We start from the raw sequence: 26,038 nt of genomic DNA on the forward strand, positions 1-26,038 counted from the left end.
AGCTGCGATTCCAGCGTTGATTGCCGCGGCCGCACCAGCAGTGGCTAAGGCGGCGGCGTTGGGGGCCGTTGGTACCGCGGCGGGGATGGCATTGAAGAAGGCAACCGGGAAAGGCTACAAAAAAAAAACGACCCGTGGCCGGAAAGGGTATAAGACTACCGGGAACCCCGTATTCATGGTACTCGGGAAAGGGTCTAAGACTACCGGGAACCGTTTATTGACTCGGGAGTCAATGACTCCTGAGTCAATGACTCCAATGTCTAATTTTGATTTAATAGACGCCGCAAACGCGTTAGCGATAAAAAACTTAAGAGGTGTTTTAACGAGGGATCAATTACCGGCGGCACCAAGGAATATTGAAACCGGTATAATTAACCTCGATGGGTCCTCCGGAGCGGGAATTCATTGGGTTGCATTATATTTTTTGAAAGGTTTATTTTTGTATTCATATTTTAAAACCAGAAAGGGATCAAACATATTTCTTTATATACACACAGCACATTGTTTTGTTCAGCCATCTGTCTGATACGAGTTTCGATTTTTGAGAACAAATTTTTTTATTCAACACCTACATTTATCATATTATGTGGGTGGCTTTCACTGACTTTAATGAATATCCATATTACAGAGTCAAAATGTCGAAGTCCAAGGCCGCTTTCACTAATGAAGGAAACGTACCGTTTTCACACTGTATCTTTTGTCCACTATTCGTATAGCTTGCAACTGTACATAGGAAGAAAGTGTGGCCGATTTCAGGGCCAAATATTAGGGTGAGAGGTCGAAACACGATTTAAGCAAAATAATTTTTGTTATGTGATATCCGTTTCTGCCAAATTTTTAAAAACATCTTTCACTCAAGGTCAATATGAAATAATTAATATTGAGTTTCTACAATTACATTAGCTTTCCATGGTGTACTTCATCCCAAACAGGGTGGGTGTCATCTTTGGCGTTCTGATTTTAGCATTATCGGTCACCGACTGAAAAAAGAAACATGGCTTCTGCACAATAACATTAGTCGTACATGAAAAACCTGTCCGATTTAATAATTGCAAAAGGAGTTAAAAAAATAACAATTTCAATATCTGGATGTAATGCAATGTGAATATTGCTTTATAGTACAAACTCCAAATCAAACGTAAATTGAATAGCAGCATATATTTTAACACAAATTGGATATAAAAAAAAAACATGGAATCAAGATAATTAGGTAATACACTTACAAACATATTCACTGTGTACGTCTATGCTGCGAAAACAGAAAATGTCATTTAGGGCACAATGACTTATATGCATTCGTCTATCTGTTGCAAAGTTGGAAAACAATATGTACATATGGGCATTGCATTGGGGCTTATAATATTATTGTTGCCAACATAGACTCACAATTACAAAAATTGAACAGAACTGTTTCTATAGCACTATTTCACCAGAATGAGATATTGGGGACACATGTAAAGTAGTTTTTTGGGAATATGATTGTCTTCCTACAGATCCTGTAACATAACTACTCAAATTCGACAAGTTTCCTTTCGCATTAATTCCACTTACAAAAGTTTGTATGTGCATGACGCAAACTTATAATTGTTGGCCTAAATAAAATGGAACCAGAAATGATGACATTTAGAAGGATAGGTATCTATGTGTATTGACAAACAACAACACCAGTCATAGTATTTACCTTATCTAGCCCCCATGAAAATAGGTAATATTTCTTGGCAGCGTTGTTGCATTTTGCTCGAAATTCACGTGCTTATTAGTGCATGAGACTGATATATTATGCATATGTGGATTCAGGACACATTGGGAGATAACTCACTCAACTTCCAACGTGTAGAATACAGATAATGAGCAAATAACGTTTGAACAATAAAGTCCTCAAATAAAAGGCCTATCACGATCATTACATAAAGTGTTATTCAAACGTTTAGATTTTGTTGCAGGGCAAAGACATTGTATAGAAGGACTTAACTACACTTGTTATTTAATAAACGATTGGATGTCATGACTGACACTCTCCTTCTAGTGCAAATGCATTTTTAAGCAATGTCTTTTTTTATTTCTCCACAATGGATACATACCTTTTGCAATGATACAGATATTCGAGATAACAAGCATATCACAGCGATGATTTTAAGGGAGCCTAATCGGTTATAAATATATCAAATATGCAAGTACAAAAAAAACACTTTTTATTTTCTGGACAATATTCCTCTCGCCAACTAAATAATCTCTCTCTCTCCTTCTCTCGTTATATCTCTACCGCTCTCTCTCTCTGTCTCTCTCTGTCTCTCTCTCTCTCTCTCTCTCTGTCTGTCTGTCTCTCTCTCTCTCTCTCTCTCACGTGTCTACGTGATCGTAACTAAAACAAGTTCGTTAATCCTGACTGTCTTAACAAAACTTGCTAACAAAAATCCATGGGAAATGTTTTTTCTAGTATTTCGATGGTGGTGGTGGTGGATAGGAAGGGTTGGCACTTCCTTGAGGCACATTACTATGCTGAGCATATGGAGGTGGTTGGACACCAATGGGATAACCATATCCGACAGCTCCTTGTTGACCAGGAAATGTTGACTGTCCCTGGGAGAATGCCGTACTATTCACTGCAATGTTAAAGAGGAATATGTATGTTTATATTGCATATTTATCTCAATCTCGCGAAATAATATACTATTATTTAATGTAGAACTATAGTAATACATACTACTCCTGATAGTAAGTAATGCAACAACAAACAATCTACTCAGCCATATATATATATATATATATATATATATATATATATATATATATATATATATATATATATATATATATATATATATATATATATATATATATTATATACATATACATATATATATTTGCATCAATTATATAGCACGATATTTTTTCATTAAAAGGAAACGAGGCTTGCATTATTTCCCTTGAAGAGAACATTTGTACAATTAGACATACATTTCATTTGCATCACTTACGAATACACATATCTGCACTTTGACTGGAGTTACGATTTGCTCCCGGTAGCTATATTTTGACCGAGTGAGTGAATCCTCACATCCCTGCGAGTGTTTCCGGTACAAAATTTAGTTATACGATTTGTCTTGTTTACTATTGCATATACAAGTTGATTAGTTGATTGTTTTCTTTTTGAGTTTTTTTCTTTTGTATCTAGATTTATTAAATCATATAAGACACACTCATTATTTTAAACATTAAATATGTTTTTATGAAGAAGGTAGTGCACTTCAAACACGGTTAGCTTCTTGTACACTTAACATGAATTGTCAAGCATTCGCCTACTGGAAAATGGAAAAAAGTGTGGCATATAAACTCAGCTAAATGACGAATCAACAAGAGGCAAATAAACTATTTGAATATGTTGACAGTCCAGATAAGTCATTATTCTGCTTTAGTTAACATTTCTAAAGACTATACAATTCTCTCTCTGGTTCTCTCTCTCTCTCTCTCTCTCTCTCTCAGTTGCTTTACTAGGGTTGGTGTCACCCAGTGCGGTAACTCATGGTGTCACCCTCATAGACCTACTTCCTGCACATAAATTTACAAAAAATAGAGACAGTCGTTTTGGTGTCACCTGCACTGATGGGGTCACCCTGTATGGTCCTCCCACCACCCCCACCCACAGTTACGACACCGCCCCTCTCTCTCTCTCTCTCTCTCTCTCTCACACACACACATACACACACGCACCTTTGGACTGTTTCACTAAACTTTACCATCATTCAGGGGAATAGATATATCGTCGTTCCAAATAACTTGTATATTGTGGGACTGAAGTAGTGAGTTTAAAATGTACACCTCAAAAAGTACATATGCAAACCTCTGGTACCGTCTATCTTTACTGGAATCTCACTAACATTCCTTAGAATGGCACAATTAAGCTGACTGGGATCAGACCACCAATTTCTTTTACAGTATGACTATCTGCTATTTCACCAGAGGTTTGTTATTCAAATTGCACATTATAGATGTATGCATTACACTATGGGATTTCTACAAACCTGAAATCAAGTGTAGGACATTCTTGTTTAAATGAAACGTTTTAAATACTATCAAAGATAAAAAATTATGTGGCAATGCGTTTTGCTCTAATGGTTTGCTGCTTTCTCCCAGTTCAAAACGTCCTCTTAATACAAACTAATTATATTTTTAATGATACTGTTCCCATATTCATTCACAACTGATGCCACAATGAATGGTTACCACTTTATCAAAATGTGTATGCATCACGCTATCGCCAACTGTGTTAAATCCAAGCAACTCTGTCGGTGTTCTTGCACAATAATACATTGCTTTTGCTCAATGTTAATTAATAATTAAAGATGAAGTAACTCAGTGGAAGAAAGAAGAGGGAAAAACATGTCCGTTTCAATAGTTCACTTATTTATTTCAGTATTATAAATGCCTTAGTGGTACGAATAAACTTATTTTCTGTGTTATGTCTACATAAGAGCTATCCCCTCCTTCAAAGAAGAATAAATAGCAATCACTTGTATCCTTACACTACATAATACATTATTTGAGTAGCATAGACACTTCATTTTCCTGCACAAACCTATTTAGTACTCAGCAATGTCATTGTTTCAATGGACAATCCTTCTTTTAAGCCACCAATGTCCACTGAAGGGTTAAGCACTTACTGCTGTTTTGTTGTACGATCTCCAGATAGTGACCAATGTTTAACCCAGCAAGGCTTGGACTTTCAATGATTTTACGAAACAGTAGTATCATGTACCAATCCATTAGTAAAACTCTTTTGTATTGTTGTTGTGTTTCATCATTGATGCACCGTGTTGATTATATCTCTATCAAATAACACATGTATTATGTGAGATGACACGTGTTTGCTTGTAGCACGTTTCCGTTGTTTAATTTTACCCAATAAAGTCGGGGAACGAAATAAAGTATAAATGTTTTGTAAATAATGCGCCAAGGAAATCAGATCTAAGGGAGATAAGCAATACAAAAAGCATCTCAAAATTACAACCGACAGTGAGAAAATGTAACAGGTTTTAAAAAATCAGGTTGATGGACCCGCATCTTGAGAGAAACATCCATACTAAATTGGTGAATGAAATATTAGCTCAAACATTACACATGACATATTGAAGCATTGAAGATTAAGTAAATTAGATAATTATTACCTCTAAGCAATCACTTCTGAAATTCTTTTTCAACGTTCCACAAATGAACAGGAGTTTAAGATTGAATTAAATGATGCTATAATACACGAGTTTATTGATTCAAGTATCATTTACATCACAACAAAAATTCATTTGTAATGGAAAACAATTCTGAAAATGAACCAATACATATCTATAAAACATCGTATATTCCACGTGTAAAGTGATTGCTGTATCGATTAGAAAGAAAAGTTTCAACAAATAAAAATTGATGAAGACCTTTAATCATGCAATGATGATCATCAAAATTATCAGTGTTTCTCCGTCATGTCATGCGGATATATCTTAATCATAGGTAAACGCCTCACCCCTTGGTTATATAAACTGAGAGCATTTATTATGTCTTTACTATAAAATTAACGCATTTACGGTCAACGAATAGGCCTTCCTACAGTAAACATTATTCAACAGTGCACTTTAACAAATAAAAAAATCAAACATACTGAAATAAGTCCACCAGTTGTCACAGATACATTGTGGAAATTTAATTGGCTATCATTATTTGAAGGAATTCCTAGTGTGAATTAATGACAGTCTTCATTGTTATTAAGGTATCATCCATAGTATTCCTAGCCCTGTTATTAAACATGGTTTTCAATCTAAACCTGTAAGCCACATGCAACCTGTTCGCGAAATTGGAGCGTTTTATAGTTATCTCTACCTGGTCTATGTCACTAGCATGTTATATTTGTTAGTGTATTTAAAGGTATGACTTACCATAAGATCAGATCTAGAAAACCTGCGTTAACAGATAATACCTTTAAGTTTCGGCCCATTTCTAATCAATCTTTGACATCGCTCATATGTGTTTGGTAAACTGTTATTTGAAATCAATGGGAATAAGAGGTGCGTTCCTAATTTTGAACGGAACAGACAAAGGAATGATTGCAGATTGAATTGGAAAATCGGTCCAAATAGTATTCCGATTTTTCGAACTGCCGGGTATCATATGCCCTTAAGAGTGCTGCCATGAGTTGCGTAGCGCAAAGATAAAGGACGTATTCGGAAGAAAGTGCATGCGTATCTCGCGAAGACGAACGGGTTATGTAAATCAACATTAGCGACCATGCACAGTATAGCATTCCCCATTATTACCGTATGCGTGCTATTGACGGTGAGCTTCAAGAAATTACATGATATTCAGAGCTGAAATTATATGTAAGTAATTATGGATGAAACTGACATATGCGCATCTTTCACTGAGTTTGTATTTATATTCAGCGATAACAATTTACAAGTAAAACTCATAATACAAAAGCATGTGCTATTTGTCTAGAAATGTTACTATGAAGAAAAGTTTCATTACAACAGTTACATAAAGTAGGACAACATACAAAATCGAAAACAAGAAAAATTCAACTCAAGATCGTCATATATTAAATGACTTGTCTACAATAAAACATATGTCGATGTACATGTAATATATTCAGATAATACAAACTAACATTTCAAATCATGATACAGTTTATTCTACTATATTGCGATTTTAATTTTATTGAAGTGTATCATAATTTGATTTTTTTTAAAAATGTATTTTTTTAATTTAAATTTCATGCGAATGATTTACTATTATCATTTAAATTAGAAGTTACCGGACTCATCGAAACGTTTGAATAGCTTATTCCACCAAAGTGGCTTGCAGAGGATATAAATGATTTTACCTCCGTGATAAAGATTACTTGAAATGACTACTTTTGTAAGAATCTCTCTACACTCTTAGAGATTTTTTTGTAGCAATGACGTGTAGAATGTGTATTATTGATAGTTCACAGAAATCCAGTTGTACGAATGACGTGTAGACAATATATTATTGATAATGTTTTAGATTTGTTTTATAGCAATGACGAGTGCACTATATATCATTGATATTTCTTGAACATATACATGTTGCAACGCCATGTAGATTGCATGTTAATGATAGGTCTTAGACATTTATTGACATCAATGATCAAAATTGTTCAGTCATGGCACCTTGCATTATTTTGATAAGTAATTGCAACAAAACGTCATTCATCAAATGTAGTCATCATCTATAGTAAGTGCATCATTTAAAAAAAAAAATACATCTCATTCCGCCTTCCACTTAAAAGCGGTAGAAACTAAAACACAAAGCTAGAGGTCTACTATTCTCAATTCAATATTTTTTCGCTGAAGGAGAATACCGTGGCAATAATGAATAATGCAATATGATACATTGATCTCGCTGTAAAAAAGTAGAATACATGGAGGGTTGAAGAAAATAATCCCAACAGGTATCATGTATACGATATGCAATTATTTCCTAAATTTTCTCGACAACAACAGAATTTCTAGAATCTTTGAAGAGCAAATAATGAAATGTTAAATAATTGTTGATGCGTGAAGACGATAACATTGCATCATAAACAATAACAAATAATAATAATAACACTGCGATACAGTGTTTCCCTATACGCACATTTGCGCGTCAGGGACACACGCTGAAGAAAATTGACGCACGCATTTTGAAGCCGTGCGTTTTTTTGACGCAAAGGATTTTCATAATATGATCAAGATTTTTTAAATACCGAATGCATTGGACGATGTATGGCATCTTATATACTTCGAGTATAGGCATTGTTTGTTTCCCCGCTTTTTTTGCTCCCTGCCTTGCGCTCCTCTATTCGGATAGTAAAGTGCAACGCAGGAAAGATATAAAACAATGAACCAGACTAGCATAGGCAATGTTATGGCGGAGTGCTTTCCCTAATCTCGCGAGCTTCTCGCAATTTCCATCGAGCTCAGCAAGCTGCCATCTAGACGTTTAATCTGAAGGCTTGTTGCACTCGAAAGTGGTTTCCAGATTAAAGCGTCATGCACTAAAAAGCATTAGCGAAGAAAGTGAAAGAAGCAGAACACAAAAGGGTAACTGTGGATCTAACTTTAATGAAAAATGGAGAAAATAATAATGATTAACGGTGTGACTTCTGATCGCGTGATTGCAAAGACTGCAAAAGTGAATAATCTTTTCGTGGCAGAATTTTATCATTTTTGAAAAATCTGCCCTCATTCGCCATAAGATATCTGGAGAACACATTATAACCTAAGACATTATTTCTCAAAAAAGCAATCATTAAACTTGCAGAGACAAATGCGTTATATGGATTACAAAGTCAACGGGTTATTGCAGATTTTCGTGGTTTTTAACTTTTGCTGCAATAAAAGAAAGATCTTAAAGTTCAAGTGTAACTTATTAGAAAGAAGATGAATTATTATTCTCCTTGATATTTGGATAAATGTGTTCTAGGATGAAGTACAGAGAAACCTATGATAGTACACATTTTATGAAAGGCAGTAAATTAACTCCAATTTGGTTAAAAAAATGATTTAGCTTTTTGTATTGGCTTATATATAATATTTTGGGCTATAATATTGCTTCAGAGACTGCTAAAAGTTCGACCTTAAAAGAGAAAGGAACTAATACAATTATTCTTTGATTGGACAATGCATTTATTTCTTAATTGTACATGTTGGTGTATTTGTATGTTTAGAGAAAGAAAGAAAGAGAGAGAGAGTATGTTGTGCAAGTTGCAATATCCTATTTAAAGCTGAAAAGTAAGAGTCGTATGAAAATGTATCAGTACACTTTTGACCCCCACATTTTTTTATTTGACCCCAAGTTTTGACACCAAGGTTTTCTTTTGTACCCTCAATGTTACACCCCTGGGGGATACACTGCTGCGATAGTTTCCTTGTTCATCACTAGTAATCATTTCATCTTTGGATACTAATCATAATGTTGTTATGCCTTTCATGATCTTAACTAGTAATCATTTTAATATTCGATTACTTACCAACAACAGTCTGAATACCAGTGCTCCCCGGTTGGATTACGGTTCCTGTACGTCTGCTAGCATTGTTCGCGGCAACACAGCAGCGGATGATGATTCCTATCACTAGACATGGCACGCCTAGGGACACAAGCACAATCGCAGCTATGATGCCCCCAGAAAGTCCACTGGAAATGTTTTCAATAAAAGAATGCTTTGATAAACTAGATCTATACCGATTGCTAATACTGCTCTTCAAATTATGCATTATACTATTTCAAAAGGTCCTCATAACTTAGTTATGCTAAACAAACAAAATAGATATCAGGCTTGACGGCGCCATAAATGTATTGATTGAAATAAAAATCATTTTTTACATAAAATAATTCAAAACATATTTCTTTAGCAAAATAACATCTTTAATTTTACATTTGTACTTTTAGATGCAACTATTAAACCGGTTTTGTCGACGTAATTATTAAAATTGTTGCTGATCTAATAAGCACCCTAACCGATGTAAAAATATATATTACTTACGTGCAACAGACATCACTGTAATCACTATATTTAGAGCCACAACAGCCATGATAACAGTATGTCGAGTAGTCAGATGAAGAATACGTTGAGTAGCCGTACTGACAATATTCGGCAGCTACCACCGGCAAAACTGAAAAAGTAAGTATGGTATATATATATATATATATATATATATATATAGACACACAAATACGTTTGAATTAAAGCGCGATGATTATAATTGCGATTATTAATTATTAAAGAAATATTGATAGGCGGATGTTAGAGGCCTGTGAGGAATACCAGACAATGATGTCGCTCTTTCTTGTACCAAAGATGAGTAAATATTAAGCAATATATCTGTCAGACAATTATGCTTTGATCAGTTTTATACTACGATGCTGATTCGAATTCCATAGCCATCAGCCAAACACGCCAAGCAGCTCCTCTACCAGAATATATAATTTATGATTGCTTTTTACATGTTTACGCCCCGAGTTGCTGCTGTGCTATTATTAGCTACGGAAAATTAGCAAATAGTTTCACCATTTTATTGGAATAACCATTTCACTTTTCATCTAAAAGTAGCTTTCTTTTAATTTTAAACACAATGTATTTCATCTTTCTCTAATATAACATTCTAATTATATTAACTGAACAGCTAAATGTGACCATTCTATTTTAACTGAACAAACTGTCTTAATAGTAAATCATAAAGGTAATTTTTGAGTGTAAATATATAAGATGAAATTAAACGAAATAATAGTTAAGTTGTTAATCTCGCAAGTTCCTGACTGCTAATACGTTTTGTATTTGGTTCCATATGAAACCTAGATCATTAAAAAGCAGACAATCAAGGCAGTATACTAATGTTATTCTTATAAGATTAATTAAGACAGCAGTTATAATAGGAGAAGCAATCAAAAACGGTATAATATATAAAGCAAGCAACTATAGGTTGAAATATATTTGTCTAAAATAACCGATGAGGGACGAATTACACGAAACAGAAAGGAATGAAAGAGTACCAGAGAAGATTTGACGAGCTGACACAGGACAAAGATGCGTGCTTGTATGAAAGAAATATTGATGGATAATGGCTTGATTTCTCAGTGCTGCAACTTCCAAGATATTACGTTTTCTCCATATGCGTATATTCGTAGTACCGATGAAAGACATGCTCGTGATTGGAAGCCACAACACAGAAATAAAGACAAACTAGATAAGTATTACCACGTTTCATAGACACCACTCTATTTTGATTGCAATTATGTTAATCCTAGAGTACCAATCGATTACCGATGTTTGCAAGATTTATTTTCTGTACCAGATGCCCACGGGTAAGAACTCATAAAAGCCAGAGAAAATAAAAAAGAAAATACAAAGTTCAATCTAACTGTTGGCTGTGTCATGTATATTTTTTTTAGAAATCTAGTGATTTCATTTTATTTATGTGTAGTATTTAGTCATGACTGGAAAGGGTAATAATCATCTAGACCTTATTTAGTTTATTTACACTTTACACAAGTATATGTTATTATATTAATAATGTAGATCGTGTTCATTCCAAAAACAGTTGTTGCCTTATGTGTTTACGACAATGAATATTATTAATAGCAAGATATATTTACTAATTTCCCACCGGAAGGGTTATGGTGCATGGGTTCTTCGAAGAGTTCATTCATTTTCATTGGATGAATTAGCTTACACCAATATGAATTTTAAAATATGAAATGTAATTTTAAATGTTAGATTCATTAATAATATATATCACGTGTAGTATATTGGGACATCAAGTCGCCATAAATCCAGGTAAGGAAGTTGTATATATTATGATTGTATTTGGTGCATTTTTCATGTCGTATTGCATGAAGGTGGACGACGATTCGATCAATGCCTTTGTAAATAGTATAATTACAAATGTCGTGAAAACTTAGCCATATATAATGATGGTCTGTTCAAACAAAATTACTAATATGTTTTCATGACATACAAGGATAATTAGTTTATTTCCATTGACTAGGATCAACATGATTCTGCACATTATCAAGAAGGTATATGTGGAGAAATTATTGTGCATAAAGTTAGAACTACAGCCGTGGAAGTAATAAAATTTGAAAGAAAGTTTAGGATTACAGCTTTGCTTCCAAATACTGACAGGCGAGTATCGACTATATCCATGTGGTCTTCCTCAGAACGTTATGTTTATCATTGCTCTAGTAAATGCATTTGAAGTTATAAAGTTCGTAAATTGCTCCATAAAAAGGAAAGAATTATTTTGCCGTATGAAATCATGATATTCGAATCAATTGCTCAATCGGTGCGAATCATATACTAAATACCTTCACTCTCGTAACGATATTCCTGACATTGAACTTAAAAGGTGTAAAAAGACCGATAACAATTATCCAGAAAGATTTTCTAACTTGGCTATATAAAACTTTTAAGGAAAAAAATTAACAGATTTTCTAAACTCAAGCTTTTTAGAGACAGTTTCGGTGTCGCTGTAAACGTGTTAAAAGTCCTATTTATTACCTATCTAAAATATGTACGCGCTGAATTTTCTTGAGATAGTCTGTAATTAATTATCCTCTATGCCGTGCATTACTGAATTAGGGAAGATAAACACATTTGATAAATCACGTGAGCAAATTACTAGGTATTTCTTTTGCACTGCTCTATGTAGAAGAACCCATAGCTATTCTTGACGCTTGAGTGGTCTAAAGTTTAATATGATAGTCTTGCACGCAAATGTACTAGGTACAAATTCCACAATATGCATATACTTCAATGTTGTCAGCGCTGTTTTCTTTGAAATTGAACTATGGTTCTAATGCAATTTTCTGTGCGAATATGCACAAAAGAACATGAAAGCTAACAGCTGATATTATCGCGCCAGACAAACCGAGAAATTTGCTACTTCAATCGCTTAAACATATTAATAGCCAGGACGTCTCTGTCCGAAAAATAAAGAACACCCAAGTGAATAAATCTGCCTTTTAAACACAGTCCATGAGATGTATCCTTAATACTTATCAAGCCTGCATTGTATTGATGACCCTGCTTAGCTATTCATGGGTATAAAATATTGATATATTTCTGATCGTATTAAAGTAGACGTACTTGCTTTCGAATACAATTTGAAACAAGTTCATTTGTAGTGGAAGTCCTTGTCTCCGATTTATTTATCTGTTTACATTTTGAATAACTCTTACTACTGATATAATTTGTAAAGTGTGCACTAAAGACATTTTGCCACACAATTTTTGTAATAGTCCACCGAGATGTCCAGAGGCATCCTGTCTCTCTCTCTCTCTCTCTCTCTCTCTCTCTCTCTCTCTCTCTATATATATATATATATATATATATATATATATATATATATATGGGGGTGTCTCTATGTTTTCCAAGACTGAGTATTTAATAGTCGTTTGTAAACAATAGTTCGCATATCTTAATCATTGTCCATGTTTATGGATTAAAGTAAGAAAAGGATCGTTTGTACAAAATATGTTTACCTTGATTTTAATTCATGGTACTGGTGTACCTCAGAGAAATCTGTTCTAATTTATGTTTGTCTGCTTGTATTATAACATTCATATATACAGATCCCTCCATATTTAACAGCTTGATAGGACGACAGTCTGTATATCATTGTGAAGTAACGAAATTAGGTCATTCATAAAGTTCAGCTATAATCCCATTCTTAGTAGTGTTCCAATATTTTGACAGGAATGAATTATTAATTAAAAATATATTCCAAGGAATTACTAGCATCTTCTTAACGTTTTGGACGTAAGGACAGTTTTGGAATTGTTATAAATTCCTTCAAAGTTATTCTAGATGTTATTGCGATGCATACAGACTGATGACACCCATGTTCATTCAAGGCTGTTTGCACATGGGCACATTCAACATTGAAAATGATTAGGGTAGTTGTATGCCTAGTCGGCCTGGATAATGTGACCTGGTGTTACATGTTGCTATATGTCTCCGGCATGATGCATATGTGATAGACATCACTATAAGCTGCCACACTGTAAACATCTAACGAAACGACTGAACATGTTTTACACCTATGTTAAAAATCCAAATTAAACACATGCTTTCCATCCCGTCTGGATTTGTCGTTCTTTCGTTTCCTCAAATGTTAGATGTATTTAGTTTCATTATGCTGTTTGAAACCTTTCTCAACAACAATATTGTGCCTTGGACAGTGCATTAAAAACAAAGGGAAATGGCTGTCATACCATGAACGGCCAACGCAAAGAACATGTTCACGGTACATGTTCGCAGCCGTGGTAAACATTCTCATGCGAGTAGTAGCAAAATGAGGACTGATGCAGACTAATTGAAAGGTTGGATATACAGTGAAAGAAAAAGCACGTTATAATGTCCACAATCATTTTTTTTTTCCATCTAATTATGTAGCAGAATATCAATTAAAAGAGATTTTTGTTTTAAAGACGCGTAGAAAACATTATTCCACGCCTCATTCTGTGTTGGAGATAATGGGTTTGAGTGTACGTTTGTGGGTGTGTAATCAACGCCAAACAGCAAACAGAAATCTTTGAGGTAGATTCAGGCATAGTGTTTATACTATATATATATATATATATATATATATATATAGCACCTAACCTGGCATGAAATTGGGAATACAGTATAGTGAAACCAGTATTTTACCGTGCAGTGTGATTGAAAAATCGAAATGATCTCCAAGTGAGGTATCAGGTTACGTTATTATTTACATCATGGCTACATATATACACGAATAATAGTTTATATTCGTTAGAAACGGACATTACATTTGAAGTTTAAATTTTGTAAACAATGCATGTTTAGAACTGTAACAAACTGGGCAGAACATCGCAATCACAACAATCAATCACTTACATTTGTGACAAAAAATAAATATGGCACTGCTCAATAAGGGTCACTGAGAGGACTCGAACAAAGTTTGGAAACTAGAGAATTAGCTTAGAGTCCATACACTGATCAATGATACTACTATGTTTTATGCGTTTTGTATATATTTGATGCCTTTTGATTTTAAAACTGGTAGGTGGTACCAACAAACGGGAAGGCGAATAGCGCCCCTATTGCTCAGTCGGTGGAGTAAGCTTCATTGTGGCGGAAATGTCCTGAGATGTATCGACGTACTCCACGAGCGTTTCCTCTTAGAAGAAGAAAAAATCATGAACTTCTTTTTAGAAGCGTTTGTGATCCCGAATATCACAGAGTGATGTACGGAGTGCGTTCATTTCTCAATTTCCACATGATTAGGTAGATGATTTCGGTCATCAGGGACAGTCCGGAAAATCTTTAACACCAACCGCATTATTTGCGACAACATAGTGGTCAGTAGGGTAACACATGCAATAAGGCCTGCCATGCATATGATCTCTATAATGTTGCTCACACCATCAACTGGCTGACGGCACCGTGTTTGATTCTTCTAGATAAGCCACTTCTGATCTGGCTCTGGGCGCAGGATGGATTCTAACTCTGATATTCCTGACTAAATTATTGCTGGATGTTGAGATTTGGGTACAGGCTCATACTTACTCCATGAACAGTTTGAAGAACGATAATAATGAGGTATAAGTACATGTTATGTATTTTCTGTACCATTTTAGCTGCGCCAATGACTCGATCATGGAAACAGTCATCACAGGCCACACACCATCACGGTTCGGAAGGTAAGAACCAATCATATCGAGGTTTTCAATCTCCCTGTGGCGCAATAACCAGGAATGTCCAAACTTAGTAGACGCTTGCTATACCTTTAAAAATAGTTCCATTGTGCCTGCATTCCAGGCGAAAGATCATAACAGTCAGCGACCGACGTGTGGTCTCCAAGGCCAACGTTGTGGCCTGTGTGAGCAAACAAAGATCTTTTAATATGACCCGAGAAGGTCGAAATCTATTTCGAAAACACCATGGATTGCTTCCTGTCAAGATGGTCTCGATGTGTGTAGAAGGAGGCAAAGCACCTTTCTCTCGTTTACTACTTCCAAGTATATTTAGCTGAATGTCGTCGGCAACTCCACTTTGGAGAGGTGCATTCATCTCATTGTTTGCATAAGATCAATGTTGAACTGACCCATGGTATAACGGCCATCGGGTAGTGGCTATGCTGAATAATCGTTACAGTCGAGGTGAGGGCCAAATTCGCTTGGTGCGGCGAGGGAAGCATGTCTTCGTCCTTATTCCACACTTCCTGGGATTACTGGAACGGGGTGGCGAATGTTATAATGCTTGCGTCGGAAACAATGATCACAAAGGCTTTAAACACTGAACCGTAAATTATGTCACAAGGCAAACTTAAGCCCCAGAGACGCGCAATGTAGTCTGCCATTTTTCTGCAATTTCGACCCTCATCGAGGTGTACCAGACTGTCTTGTTCCTAATATACGACAAGGCCGAGCGGCATACTGACAAGTATGTGCATGTGCTGACTATGGAGTACCCCGCCAGCCGCAAAAAGCCTGCCAAATTCCACAAAAGCAAAGAAGCTTCCGGAATTACCGATGCGCTCAGTTGGACCTACAAGCATGGGTTGATCTAGTGACCTAGTCTGCAGGCTTATCAGAGCCGGGAGTTCACGGGTGCCTTGTAGCTACTCCTCGTAGGCGTAGCATCCCCGTGCGACACAGCAAGGCCACGATCTGTAGGGACCTGGGCATCATGGAGCGCTTCCACTGAGACATGGTCAAGGTGTTCCTTTGATATCGGTATGTTGATAGAGATCGTATTACCTGTATGAAGATTCCGTTTTGGCTGCCATAATCAGCTGGGTTCAGTGGTAATATAACATGAGATCTCCACTTTAGGAGTGTAACAAAACTTATGAAAGCCGTGGTACTGAGGGGACTTATCATCATGTTGCAGCTTGTTTTACTATTATAAAACTTTTATGTCTATACAGGAAACGCAGTGTTGACATTTTCGATAACACCCAGAGCACCGCTGTATCATTACTATCCATTCCAATTTTTCATTACAATCCAACAATCACTATTTGCAATACATGCAAACACCCGACGTTTTGAATACTATCACGTGTCCTCCATTTAGTTGTATCCAATGTACCGCATTAATTCCTATCCAACAACCACGTTTTGATATGCTACCCGAATTTTCTGAACACACCCTTTTTTAGTGCTATGCACAATCACTTGACGATTTAATACCAAATATCCTCAATTCAGATTAATAACCAAAACACAACTATCCGTAACATATTTTGTATTGCTATCAAACAAACACTTGTTGATATACAATCCAACATAATCATTTTGATTACTATTGAACACTCATTAATATGATATCCAAAATCATCTTTTAGTAAGCTTTCAAACACCCACTTGTTTGATTATCATTTAAACACCACTTTATATTACAAGCCAATGTCCGTTCTGAGACCCATGAATACACGCTTTTGATTACCGCTTTATAATGTTAAACACGCCATATGTAGTGACCAGTCAAAAGATTTTGTTATGCTTATATATATATATATATATATATATATATATATATATATATATATATATATATATATATACACACACACATACATACATGCATACATGCATATATGCATACATATACATATAAATACACATATAAATATACATACATACATACATACATACATACATATATATATATATATATATATATATATATATATATATATATATATATATATATATATATGCATAACAGTATCAATGGTAAAAGCCCTGGCGGGAGGGGGTGGAACGTTATCATCGGATATAAACAAAAACGCGATCTGTGATTTATGCATTAGTCAATAGCTGAGTCATATGCAGACATATAAATTTAAACTCATTGAAAATGCCTCAATTGTAACTGGGTAACTCTTTCTCTGTTTATGTCCAACAAAGTTATATCCCCTAAATTCAGTGGGGCATATGTTATTATTCTTATTAAACTGTCAGCTTTACATTTCTCTCTAAGTCAGTGTGTGACACGGTTGCTGAGGTATCATGTCTCTTTATATATATATATATAGAGAGAGAGAGAGAGAGAGAGAGAGGGAGAGAGAGAGAGGGAGATAGAGAGAGGGAGGTAGATACATAGATAGATAGATAGATAAAAAATATAAAGCTACTAGGTCGCAGGGCCTTGTTGGATAACATGTGCGCGGCTTAAAATCAGAACGTTTGATAGTGCTGCCAATTACCTTCAAAGTTAATTTGGTAGCTGAATCTCAGATGGAACCCTATGTTAAAGGTAAGCATATTCCTCAAGTGGCGTTACCATATTAAATTCCCATAACATGTGCTGTAACGTTAAATTACCTTACACCCCTCAATGAAGTTCCTGTATTCAGTTTACGTCGACTTTCAAGAGAGGAGTTCAAGTTCATGGATATATTGGTGTTCATCCCCCAAGTGCCCTGGTGCAAAATGGTAAATTCTCGTGGACCGCACAAGTGGAGCGACTAAGCTACATTCCCATAACATGCGAAATAATGTCAAATGTCCAATTACCCTATGTTAATGATCTGAGCAATTATCAATTCCTTCCAGCATACCCTCTATTTTCTCCCTAAACTACCATAATGACCTAGTTTACGATCAAGGAGGTAGGAAGCATTTCTGAACTTGCTTTTAAATACAATCTTATTTAGTGTATGGATTCTCATCGTCATCTTGGTTTACTACATTTATCAAATATCAGATGGTTTTATCATTATCTCGATTAACTTCTTATCGGAAACTAAAATACAGACTAAACCGGACGGTTGAATCTAAGCTATATACAACACAATATTACTCCCATGTTATAATATGACAACGTACCCGAATCTAAATAAATGTTTCAGCAAACTAGAGGAATTCGGAGAACGTTCTTGGCACAGAAAAAGAAAATTTGAGACTTTCCTTGCGTTAGAAAAGTGAAAATCGAATTAATTTGCCTGCTATTTTAAAAGTTTTTAAATAGAAGTAGAATTAAGTAAAATACTAATTATTTTTCAAATTTGCCAAACAAATGGTTATAAAACATTGATCAACATCAATCATTGCAATCCAAGTTTTGAAAACTGAGATTTGTCTCTTGAATCCTTAGGAAACTTCGATATAGGGTCTCATATATGTTTGTTGTCTGTCGTCACCAGCCACTTGTTTCACTTTTCTCATGGTTGCTAGGCAAGCAAGAAGCTCTGAGCTCCTGAGGTAATTCATGTCTGATGTCTGTCATATGATCCATTCCCTGTATTATTTAGTTTCATTGTTGTCTAATCCATTCTACTGGTCAGTACCGACGGATTAAGTATAATTAAAGAATATGCCTTTACTAAACCCAAACACAATGTCGAAGATACACGAGACATACCATTTGGTTTAGATGATTCTGCATATTAATGTGGTCCCAATTAGGAATGTAATGTTTCTAAATTAATTAAAATAATAAAATGGAATGGTGGATATAAAAATATCTTGCATTTATGTGTTATGTAGACATCAGATTGTGAGAAGAGAAATGCACAAGTAATACAAAATCCACCACACTTAAGAAGTGAGTAGTACAATATCAACTACCCTTCTGAACTGACTCAAAGAGAATCAAAACGTCACTAGTATAGTCGTCGAAATTCAGTTTGACATATTTTAGAAATATTATGCAGCTGCTATATTCGATAATAACGATGTATTAGGACACATCTTGAATATGTCACACAATTAAAAAATATATTCCAGGTTAATAAATGTGGGACTGTTAGAATCTGTTGTATCTTCAAACGAGTTTAACTTTGGACACTTTACATAAACATAAAATATGCTGTGTTCATTTCCATTCTCTGGCTATGGATCTGTTTTAAAACCACAACTATAGTGAATGCCGTCACTTCACTCAGTGCACACAAAATGTTAAAACTCAGGCGACATAATCATATAGGGTAAGTCAATATCAATAACCCAAACCAGGTATACCGATCTAGTTTTCAAAGAAGAACATAAAATAAGTACCTAACCATTCGTGTTGCAATAGACCGTCGTATTGCTAAATTAACAAATAACTATGACATCTTGTTCCGATCTACGTGCATAAATGATGGTCATTAATAAGCTTTTAAGATTTCTTCAGTTGTCCAAAATGATTAGATTCGTTACATAATTCAGTCTGCAACATTAGAAACGGTTACTTTGTGAGCTAGGAAAGAACAATTGCCTTATAATTCAGACAAGAAAATTAACCGTTGATCAGGAAATTCGACCCAAAGCCTTTAGCGTCTCTCCAAAGTTAGCTCCCCTTACTTCCATGACAACAATGTCACATATACTGTGACGTATTAATAGGTCGTCCTAGCTTTGTTTTCGGATACGGTCAAATAGTTTACAAAATGGCCAAAATATAATTTACATAATATGAGTTGATAAAATGGCTGCATCCGTATACTCAAAACCAGCCTTCACTATTTCGAGGTTAATTACCTCTCTCATTGATTAAAATAGTGAAAATGAATATTGACGGATTGACGTCAGGTAGAATTATGTGAGAACAACTTTATACTTAAATGAACAGGACGTTTGTGCTTGTGACGAATAATGTTCCTTTACGACTCCTATGCATTAATCGTACACATCAAATACGTTATTAATATTGTCCGAAAAGGTCATATTCATATACATCGACTGGTTAACATTTATAATATCTCGACATATACATTTTCCTGACTATGATATTATGATTTGCCTTGTTTTTACTATTGATTCGAACGGAAATTATATGTTTGTATATTTATACTTAATCAAGCTGTCTTATCGAGTCTGGGTAGGCTTTTAAGTTTATTGATTATACATGGCTCTCCATAAAAACTTCATGGATATGGTACGAAACCTATGCTCTTACTCGTAATATTTAGGTAACCAATATCATATCATGTTGCTACAACGCAAGATATCTATCCGAACACAATTTTTAAATTGTATTATGCCTCAATGGGATTTTGAGATTTTCATTGTGCTATATGAAGTTTTGAAGAATGTTTATTAGTTCTTAAGCTTTATTATTAAGACTTTGTGAAACACAAACAGCTTCCTTAAATGATATATTACTTTGTGAGAAACGTTTCGGGAAATGTTCAATCTAAGATTATTTGGATAATTAGGAAGCATTTAAAGATGAACATATTTCAACTACATGCTTTGATATACCTTCATTTCAACTACATCCGCTTCGTGCTTTCTTTCACCGTTAAACGACATTTGACTTAAGAGGCTGCTTCACGTTTAATATTGCTCTACGAAATATGATGCAAAAATTCCATTAGGTACAATTCCCTCGAACATTTTTTTTTATAATACTTTAGCTTCCTTCGCATTTCAAAAAATTACGAAAATGAAAGATGTGATTGTATACCTTGCTTTCAAGAGAGCTGATTGGTTGTTAGCAAATAGGTTAATTACAATTTAGTCGGAAATGTGACGACGAACACCAAAATCCAGTTACCAGTTTGTTACTGTTGCTTGCCATTTCAAGTAGTTATTTATCAAAACCTTGGTCAAAGCGGATGACATGTTATGATATCAGTTGACCCCTTACATAAATCAGAAAGCTTTCAAATTATATTCTACCATCACATAACCACAATACTACGCCGAACGTTATTCATAGTGAATTGAAAAGATTGGACCGATTTATGCTGGATTATCGATAAATAGCAAGACATTATAACTTTAAACAGAATATTAAGTTAACGTATCTGCTCAAAGGAACCGACGTCTTATTATGTTATTGTTCATGGATGTTTATGTTTTCAAGAACATTTAAAGCGTACCTGTCAAACCATTTTTAAATAAACTGTACTATGGCTAAGTCGAAATTAATTAGTTTTCAAAGTGATTAGATTCCTTGTATGGTTATATGGTTAAATTATATATATATATATATATATATATATATATATATATATATATATATATATATATATATGCGTGTGTGTGTATGCATTTACATTACATGTGAAATAACATGATTTTTCATCATTATATGAGTATGATTGAGCGTTTTCAACAAATTTTGCAACTGCATCATCAAAAGAAGTTCCATCTGAGATAGAACAGATATATAGAAACAACTTGACATTTCAGAAAAAGAAATAAATCTTTGATAAATAAATTTAACCAGACGCCTTTAGCGTGTCTCTGAAGTTTTGTTCACCTTACATCCTTGACAACTAACATAAACTCACTTTGATGCATTCCTAAATCGCACTAGCTATGATTCAGCAGTGCCGTATTTATACATAAGCTAATCAAGCCACAGCTTAGGGCATAACAATCTGAACTTAAAGTCTGAAGGGGCCTCTCAATTGTATTTGATACCAAATAGACAGTTTTCCATAGCTTAGGACCTCGCTATGTATAAATCCGGCACTGGTTTTCATATATCGCAAACATATATCTTAGTGATTACACCAGCCCAGTCCTGCGGTTGTCTTAAGTTATTTACAGCTTACAATAGTAAGGTGAATTTATGACAATTATGTGGGGGTGAGCGTGCTGTACCGAAGAGTGACCGTAATCATGTAAAATTCATTTCAGAAGGAAGTTGGTATATAATAAAAATGAAATATTATTGTTATAAGTAAATACCGAATACATTTCATCTTGTGGAACCAAAATATAATTTGATTCTTGGTATATTTATCTGGCACTAACTTAAGAGAAGAAAATATAATTTAGATATTCGTGTTATCTTGGAAAAAAGACGAAACTTTATAAATATAACAGGAAACTATTGTAGGGCGGGAAAATACCAGATCATGCTTAGAAGGGCATCCTTAAATTACACTAACATAGTGGACTGGTTAGAGTAAAGGAGTTGATCATATACATATTGGACACAAAAACCTGCTAACGTTTAGTAAACCAGTTTAAGAAAAGTCTCCATTGCGACAACAGACATGACGAAAATGATGGGAGAAAATAACTCTTGAATGTCCTGGATTTTCCTACCAATAATTTAGTTCGTCGCCCCACTCTACAATATATGTCACTCGTGCATTGTCTAATTAATATTTATTATAAATATATATATCATTTAATCCATATGCCATAGGCCAAGAAGGAGAGAGAGAGAATATATTATGTTCTACTATTTAAATTACTTACCTTGTAGTAAGATAATTATTTGCAAAATAGCGCATACAATCATCTTTCTTATCCTTGAAGCGTACAACACTGCATCGTTTCTTTTTCAAGTTATACAATGGTTAACGTGAAAAACACACCGTGTTTCTGAAGTAATTCCAAAGGTTACAAACATCGATACATCATCAGCGTGTGCCAATCATATAATAGTAGTAAATGCGGGCACCCTAGCGTCAAGGGGAATTAGCATTACAAGACCCCTTGGGCAACTCTAGCGTCAAGGGAAAATTAACATGGAGAAAAATCGTGGGTCAGATTAGCGTCAAGGGAAATTAACATGGAGAAAAATCGTGAGTCACTCTAGCGACAAGGGGAATTTAACATGGAACAATAGTGTGGGTCTGTCTAGCGACAAGGGGAAATTAACATGGAAATAGAGTTTGGGTCTGTCTAGGGACAAGGGGAATTGAACATATGGAAATTGAACATGGTGGGTCTGTATAGCGTCAAGGGGAATTGAACATGGTGGGATTGTCTAGGGACAATGATGGTAGAGGGTCAAACACAACAGAGACAGAAACATACATACACTAGTACAAGCGTGAGATTTATATATAAAGCATTACCAAGACCTGAAATCTTGCTGGGGTGTTCAAAAATTTGCATAATTGTAATGATGCTATAAATAGCTATAATCAAGGAAATGCTCAACGACAAAATGGATGTGACTAAAAAGTAACTCTAAAATGACCAAATTGTCCCAGAATTTAAAGGAAAATAAACATATCCCCGAAAATTAAGTTAAAATGGTTTAGACTAAAATGGATAAAATTAGTAACTACTTACAATATCAACTTCTGTGACGATCGTGAATAAATACCTATGTATCTATAATCAGCTGAAATTCCTATGAAATCCCACTATCTATTTATAGCTCCAACTTGTGTGTTTTTCCTTTGGAAAATCCCACTATCTTTTTATAGCCTCAGCTTGAGTGACGTTCCTGTTTATGAATTCTAGTATATATGTATAGCTACAAAATGTGGAAATCCCCAAGTCGATATTTATAGTCTCAAAATTTCCAGCGTCAGTGACGTCACTGTACTGAACACTAGGGGATAAATGTCAACAGTGTTGCAAGTGGCTGACCTGAATACACGCTACTGCAGGTAGGTAGATAGAGTGTATCTGATAGGGATAAAGTGAGTTTTTATAGGGACAAACAGAGACCAATACACACACACACACACACACACACACACACACACACACAACGTACGCGCGCAGACATACGCACACACACACACACACACACAGGGAAGAGTCAAAAACAAACCCCAAATATACTATCAATACAGAAGGGAGATAACACAAACCCCAAATAAACTATCAACACAAACGTACGCGAACGCATACAAACCCTAAATATACTATTCACACAACGTCGCTAACGCATACAAACCCCAAATATGCTATCCACACTCGGGAGGAAGAAGAAAAAACAACCAAATATACGATCTACACAACGTACGCGAACACACACACACACACACACACACTCTCTCACACACAGAGGGAAGAGGAAAAAACAAACCCCAAATATACTATCAACACAGAAGGGAGATAATACAAACCCCAAATAAACTATTCACACAAACGTACGCGAACGCGTACAAACCACAAATATACTATCAACACAGAAGGGAGATAATACAAACCCCAAATAAACTATCCACACAAACGTACGTGAACGCATACTAACCCCAAATATACTATCAACACAGAAGGGAGATAATACAAACCCCAAATAAACTATCCACACAAACGTACGCGAACGCATACGAACCCCAAATATGCTATCCACACTCGGGAGGAAGAAGAAAAAAACAACCAAATATACGATCTACACAACGTACGCGAACACACACACACACACACACACACACACACACACACACACACACACACACACAGAGGGAAGAGGAAAAAACAAACCCCAAATATACTATCAACACGGAAGGGAGATAATACAAACCCCAAATAAACTATCCACACAAACGTACGCGAACGCATACAAACCACAAATATACTATCAACACAGAAGGGAAATAATACAAACCCCAAATAAACTATCCACACAAACACACGCGAACGCATACAAACCCCAAATATACTATCAACACAGAAGGGAGATAATACAAACCCCAAATAAACTATCCACACAAACGTACGCGAACGCATACAAACCCCAAATATGCTATTCACACAACGTCGCTAACGCATACAAACCCCAAATATGCTATCCACACTCGGGAGGAAGAAGAAAAAACAACCAAATATACGATCTACACAACGTACGCGAACACACACACACACACACACACAAACACACACACTCACACACAGAGGGAAGAGGAAAAAACAAACCCCAAATATACTATCAACACAGAAGGGAGATAATACAAACCCCAAATAAACTATCCACACAAACGTACGCGAACGCATACAAACCACAAATATACTATCAACACAGAAGGGAGATAATACAAACCCCAAATAAAGTATCCACACAAACGTACTCGAACGCATACAAACCCCAAATATACTATCAAAACAGAAGGGAGATAATACAAACCGCAAATAAACTATCCACACAAACGTACGCGAACGCATACAAACCCCAAATATGCTATCCACTCTCGGGAGGAAGAAGAAAAAAACAACAAAATATACGATCTACACAACGTACGCGAACAAACACACACACACATACACACACACAGAGGGAAGAGTCAAAAACAAACCCCAAATATACTATCAACACAGAAGGGAGATAATGCAAACCCCAAATAAACTATCCACACAAACGTACGCGAACGCATACAAACCCCAAATATACTATTCACACAACGTCGCTAACGCATACAAACCCCAAATATGCTATCCACACTCGGGAGGAAGAAGAAAAAAAACAACCAAATATACGATCTACACAACGTACGCGAACAAACACACACACACACACATACACACACACAGAGGGAAGAGGCAAAAACAAACCCCAAATATACTATCAACACAGAAGGGAGATAATACAAACCCCAAATAAACTATCCACACAAACGTACGCGAACGCATACAAACCCCAAATATACTATCAACACAGAGTGAAGAAGAAAAAGTTTTTTGAAAGCACCTAAGCCCTCACCTGCAATGACCAACTCTGCCAAACACCTGCACCCCACCCCCACTCCCAACACTACAAAACCCATTTAACCCGTTATTTTATGGCATAAGTCTGTGGTTTAGGAAACATCAAGACACAAAATGATGGATGAATAGACTGACTATTGTTTACCGACTTGCATGCCTAAAGAGCGTGCGTAAAGGAAAACAT

At 35.3% G+C, this 26,038-nt stretch overlaps 1 protein-coding gene across 1 annotated transcript; it reads right to left on the reverse strand.

Moving 5' to 3' along the window:
• Positions 1-1,090: 1,090 nt before the first annotated feature.
• LOC149788824 (uncharacterized) lies at positions 1,091-22,810 on the reverse strand. The gene is made up of 4 exons (XM_089975786.1): positions 22,663-22,810; positions 9,530-9,659; positions 9,017-9,180; positions 1,091-2,603 (listed from the first exon to the last, which is right to left on the reverse strand). The coding sequence occupies exons 1-4, from the start codon at positions 22,703-22,705 to the stop codon at positions 2,434-2,436; spliced, it is 507 nt and encodes a 168-aa protein (XP_089831912.1). The 5' UTR covers positions 22,706-22,810; the 3' UTR covers positions 1,091-2,433.
• Between the last annotated feature and the right edge of the window lie 3,228 nt (positions 22,811-26,038).

The sequence above is a fragment of the Sinohyriopsis cumingii genome, chromosome 11 (genome assembly GCF_028554795.1).
Source record: "Sinohyriopsis cumingii isolate HCF-2022 chromosome 11, ASM2855479v2, whole genome shotgun sequence".
Classification (NCBI taxonomy): domain Eukaryota; kingdom Metazoa; phylum Mollusca; class Bivalvia; order Unionida; family Unionidae; genus Sinohyriopsis; species Sinohyriopsis cumingii.